Source organism: Lampris incognitus, chromosome 2, assembly GCF_029633865.1.
Source record: "Lampris incognitus isolate fLamInc1 chromosome 2, fLamInc1.hap2, whole genome shotgun sequence".
Classification (NCBI taxonomy): Eukaryota; Metazoa; Chordata; class Actinopteri; order Lampriformes; family Lampridae; genus Lampris; species Lampris incognitus.
This window is the reverse complement of record NC_079212.1, coordinates 39355094-39361093: the sequence shown is the minus strand read 5'-3', so window position 1 is coordinate 39361093 and position 6000 is coordinate 39355094. Positions and strand designations below refer to the sequence as shown.

At 44.2% G+C, this 6000-nt stretch overlaps 1 protein-coding gene across 1 annotated transcript in view; it reads left to right on the top strand.

The window, feature by feature from the left end:
- Nucleotides 1–225: 225 nt before the first annotated feature.
- The window catches only part of LOC130129971 (peptidase inhibitor 16-like), a 60644-nt gene continuing 54869 nt past the window's right edge, over nucleotides 226–6000 (top strand). The window contains exon 1 of the mRNA XM_056299682.1: nucleotides 226–353. Within this exon, the coding sequence (XP_056155657.1) occupies nucleotides 226–353 (128 nt within the window). The remainder of the gene's footprint in view (nucleotides 354–6000) is intronic.

Genomic DNA, 6000 nt, shown 5'->3' with positions numbered 1-6000 from the left:
GCCTCTGTGTTGATGTGCACAGGACTGTGTGAGATCTTCTTGGAGGTCCTAAAGTCCACAATAATCTCCTTGGTCTTTTTGGTGTTTAAGATCAGGTTGTTGTTAGCACACCACGTTTCCAGGTTCTGGACCTCCTCCGTGTATGCGGCTTCATCATTGTCTGATATGAGCCCGATGACTGTCATATCATCCGCAAACTTAACAATAGTGTTTAACTTGGCAGTCATGTGTGAACAGTGCATAAAGGAGCATGCTCACCACACAGCCCTGGGGGATGCCGGTGCTCAGGATGAAGGTGGAGGATGTGTGCTTGCCCAGTCTTACAGTTTGGAAGCAGTTGATGAGGAAATCCAGTATCCAATTGCAAATGGAAGGGAGTTAGTCCTAGTTTGTGGAGTTTGTCCATCAGCTTGTTTGGTACGATGGTGTTAAACACCGAGCTGTAATCAACAAAAAGCATCCTGACGTAGGTGTTGGGTCTTTCCAGGTGAGAGGGGGCTGTATTTAGAGCCACACAGATCGTGTCCTCAGTCGATCTGTTTGCCCGGTAGGCAAAATGGTATTGGTCTAGATCAGCTGGGACAGTGTCTTTGATGTGAGTGTGTACCAGTCATTCAACGCATTTTGAAATGACAGGGACGAGAGCGACTGGCCGATAGTCATTGGGACAGGTTACCACAGTTTTTGGGGGGGGTTTTTTTGCGAACGGGCACGATGATGCTGGATTTTAGGGCATGCGGGGACTGTGCATAAGGATAGAGAGAGGTTGAAATGTGTGTGAAAACCTCTGTGAGCTGGTCAGTACAGGCCTGGAGTACATGCCCTTGTACACCATCAAGCCCTGCTGCACTCCATTTGTTGATGCTGTGAGGGGTCCACCACCATTCTGGAGTGTGTAGAACAAGGGTCTGTGGATCTTCCAACAGTTTGAAACCAACTGGAGTTTGGTTATTGTCTTTGTCAAACAGAGCAAAGATGTTAAGTTCCACCGCTAGCTTGGCAGTGTTTTTGGCTGGTGTATGCTGTGTTATTTTCCCTTTTATAATCTGTGATGGCCTGGATGCCTTGCCACATCCTCCATGGGTTGGGATTACTGTTGAAGCTCTCCCCTATTCAGAGTTTGTAGTTGTGTTTTGCAGATGTGATACCTGTCTTAGGTTCGCTCTGGCAATGCCGTAGGCTGAAGTGTCTCCTGATTTAAAAGACATGTCGCTTGCCCTGAGCAACCATTTGACATCGCTGTTCATCCATGGTTTCTCATTTGGATACATTCGGATCCTTTTTCTAACAGTGACATTGTCCATGCAGTGGTTCATGTATGACAATGCAGATGAAGTGTATCCCGTCCCTCAGGTCTGTTTGATGGGCAAATATACTCCATTCTGTGTGTTCAAAACAGTCCTGGAGTTGAGAGGTGGCTCCCTCATGCCAAACTTTAACAGTTCTGTTGTGTATTTGACATGTTGATAGAATCTGCGAAGAACATTTATGAGGTTTGTTTGACTGAAGTCCCCAGCAATGATGAAAACTCCATCAGAGTGCGCGGTCTGATGTTTACTGATGGTGTCATATGTGTCCAAGCGCTAGCTTAGCATTAGCCTGTGGCGGTATGTATACTGCCATGACAAAAACAACTGTATATTCCCTGGCTAAGTGAAACGGTCAGCACTTAAGCATCAGATATTCCAGGTCCAGAGAGCAGAATTTATGAATTGTGGTCGTGTTCATGCACCATGTTTCATTTATGTAAGCACAAAGTCCCCCACCTGATTCCTTGCGAGTCAGATGTTCTGTGGGTGCGATGGAGCGAGAGGCCTGTTCGCTCATCTGCAGCAACCGGTATGTATGATTGAGCCACGTCTCCGTGAAAATCAGAACGCAGCAGTCCATTTTAGTTATCTGTGTAGTGATACTCAGTCTGAGCTCATCCATTTTGTTGGCAAGTGATCTTACATTTGCGAGAAAAACACTAGGGAGAGGAGTTTTGTATGAAGCAACCCTTAGTCGGGCTAGCAAACCAGCTCACTTACCCAGCTTCTGTTTCCTCTCCCTGCGCCTTCTGCGTCGCCTCCCCCCGTGGATAGGGATCCAGGTTAGACCCGGTGGTCTGAGAATCGCCTGCGTTATTTATTTTTAGTTGAAATAGTGTTCTGTACAGTCCGTGCCAATCTTTCAAAGTTCTTTGCGAGTGAGGTGAAGGTTTGCGCTCATTTTCTTCTCATCGTATACTAATAACAAGAAGCACTGGTAAGAGCAGCACAAAGCCGCTGCGTCTGTGCGTGCTGCAGCCACCATATCAGATTATGTTAATTGCATTGACTTGTTTATTCATTTATTTATGTTTATTTCATGTTCCTCGTATTTTGTGCAACCTAAATGTGTGTGCTGCTGCTGTCTTGGTCAGGGCTCTTTTGGATATGAGACTACTTGTCTCAATGAGACTTTCTTGATTAAATAAAGGTTAAATAGATCAAAAAAGAACCACAGAAAATCCACACCACAGCCTGTCCTGTCCTGTTGGATTACACAATACTAATAACAATAACAGTGACAAGACCAACATATGTGGTGATGCAATGGGCCTCAGCTCTAGAGGTGGAGTTATTATGAAGGAATTTACTTTAGCCCGGGAGGGAGAAGCAGACCTCAGCACTCTTGTCTGCCCCATCCCCCTTCTCCTCTCTCCCCTCGGCCTCCTCGCCTTCACTTTCTCCCTCTTTCTTTTCTTTAGTCCTCTCCTCCATTCCTCTGCTCCGGCTCTCTCCAAGAGTCCTCACCTCAAGTCATCTCTACCCCTGCAGAGTGACAAGTAAATTACTCTGCAAACTTGTCATGAAAAAAAACAGTTCTGTTTGAAACACAATCTCCCAGTAACTCCAGTGTAAAAGGTTTGGACTTGATTATTTGGGCTCAATTACACATCAGTAAGCCATGCTTTCTATATAATTCTTTCCCATTCTGTCCCAGAGCCTGTCCGGATGTCTGATTGTTCTTAAAAGTGACCCGTTTTTCTCCACAGATGTTCCCTGACCTCCCTTGTGTTCTGTTGCTTTCAAAGGACAGTTTGAGAAAATGTCCTGTCTGCACAATTTACTGAAGATAATCTTTCTTACCTGCATAACAGAGTAACTTAACATGCTGGACAACTAGTCTGATAGCTACAGGGCTTAAATGCTTTCTTACTGTCTGGTGCTGTCTGGAACAGCTTTAGTGATTTGATGAAAACTCCCAACATTCTGTTTTATAATCTTTTAAAAATGAGACTTCCCTCCCTCACTCCTTCCGTTTGTACAAGTCAGCCAAACATTCTCCACGTATCGCATGTGTAGTGTTTGGATAACTTTGGCTCTCTGCGATGAAATACATTACATGTGGACAGTAATTGACACTCAGTGTACACACTGTCCTCTGGACGCGTAGCTGTGGGTGGGTTTTGGTGGGCCTGGGCCACCTATTTGGCGCTCAGGCCCACCCAATCAGAAGGTTTCCCGTTTTTCTGGATCATCCAGTGAATAGCAAACAATTAATACTGTTTCAATTATCTGAATACACGAACAATAAATATGAAACAATTCTTGTGTCTGGTTTTTTAATGAAAATCAGATTTTTTTGAGTGACAGTGCATTTCACAAATGCCAGATTGTGAGCAGCCCCTCCTCTTTCACTCAGTGTACAACCCAGGCCATTGCAGAGGAACAGAGAACTACTATTACTGTAGGTTGAAAAAACAAAAACAAACAAGCCCAAACAAAGCAGTTTGCTTAAGTTTCTAACAAAAAGACAAGTAGGAGCAGGAGGAAGAGACACCTACTCCTGTGCCAGTTTCTCAACAAGTGCCAAGTAACAACATGTACGTGGCTATTAATTCAACCCTTTCCCCATCCACAGCAGCATGTGACTTAGCGCTTGATTTTCCTATGACGACATCCACCCCTCCATGCCAAAGCACATGTACCTGCAGCCAGGCACTCAGAAAAGCAAACGTAAATATTTCAAATCCCCAAGAATGAATATAAACCGTTTTTTACTAGTGTTCAATTGTTCCAGACTTGGCTCGCCCCAGCACTGAGGACGTACAAGCTCTGTCAGACTTGTCCACTATAGATGAACCTGCGACCCAGTCTACACACAGTTCATTCCCAGTGACCACAACAGCAGGCAAAGCTACGAGTTACTCTGCCCAGTGGTATGAGAGATTCTTATGGCCAGAGCACAGCTTTTCGAGGGACGCTGAGTTTTGTAAGGCATGTCACCATATTCCCGAAGCGACCATTTAGGGCTGATTTGTTGTGTTGTAATGTTATTCTATGGTTAAGTACACTGAGAGAGCCACAAAACCGGAGTCAAATTCCATGTTTGTGCAAACTTACATGGCCAATAAATAGGATTCTGATTCTGATTCATAAAAACTGGCTTCAAAGACTGGAAACATCTTGCCAAATTTTGTGTTAAACATGAGGGTAGCAGGGAACATGTTACAGTGCTGGGCAGAACTGAAGAATACAAGTAAAGCCATCAGCCAGGATGGGGAATTATCAACCTGCTGAACAACGATGCTATCAACAGAGTGTTTGTGGAATGGTAAAGAGAGCACATTAAAGTTGTAATAGACCTCGTTTTATTCTTTGATATCAAGACATCAAGATACAAGACATCCCGTTGCGTGGGCAATCGTGAAAACGAAGAAGCATTAAACAGAGGCAACTTCTCGGAATTAGTTCAACTGATCTCTGAGTATGACCAAAAAATAAAACAGCAGCTGGAGGAATTACCTAGCAATGGGAAACTCATGAGCCCCAACATCCAGCATGAGATACTGGAAACTGTAGCATCGCTACTTACATGCAAAATAAAGACAGATATGCATGATGAGACAGACATATACTGTGTAATTTTGGTAGACGAGTGTGAAGACTTATCAAAATGAGACCTTGTGACAGTCTGTATCAGATACATGCAAGCCAGCATACAAGGCATTGTTGACGGAAAGGGCTCTAGGTTTTGTGGAGACTGGGGTCATGAATGCAAATGCTGTATCAGCAAAGATCCTGCAAGTACTGGAGCCGTTGCAGCTGGACCCTGCGTTGTGCATTGGATTTGGTTTCAATGGGGCATCGGTTATATCCGGCAACAAAGGAGGGGTACATCTGATTTTAAAGGAAATGTTTCCCCACGTCATATATGTGCATTGCAATTCCCACCGGCTAAACCTCATCACAGGTGTACAACATCACAGGTGTCCCGAAGAATTTCAACCTTGTTCCATGTCATTAAGAACGTGCAGAGTTTCATGACAGGGTCACATGGACATGCTAGATTTATGGAAATCCAACAACAGCTGCCACTTTGGAACTAGACAGATCCTGCGATGTCTGATGGAACTCGTGGTCAAGTGCAGTAAGTAAAGTCTTGACATTTTTTGGTCCAATTTTGGAGACCTTTGCTGAATTCTCTGAAAGCTCCGGCCACACAAAACTTGAAGCTGACTCTACTTAAGCAAATGCAAACGAAAAAAAAGTGTGCTTCTATTTGTCACTTTCAACAAGTTGTTTGAAATGAGTGATGCAATCTTCCACAGTATCAGTTACCGATAGTATTGATCTAATTAAGTGTCTTAAGGAGAGCTGCAATACATGCAGGAATACAGAAAATGATTTTGATAAAGTAATGACACTGACATGACCTGATGAAGAAACAGGACATTCTGAGCTGGGATGTCACTGGGTCCCTCTGGGTGCAGGTTGAATCTATCGTGGGCAAAGCATCACTTGTAAAGGACAACACAGACCTAAAAAAGATATATGGAATGATATACTAGACAGGCAGATCATGGAACTGAACACTCGTTTTAAGGTGGACTCGCACAGGTTTATAAGAGCCGCTGTTGCTTGCTTGCCTCGGCCAAACACCTTTGGTGACAAGGCATTAATACAGCCTGCCAGCACACACTCTTCTGTTGCTGTGGAAGATGCAGAACATGAAGTGTTTGTACAGCACCTG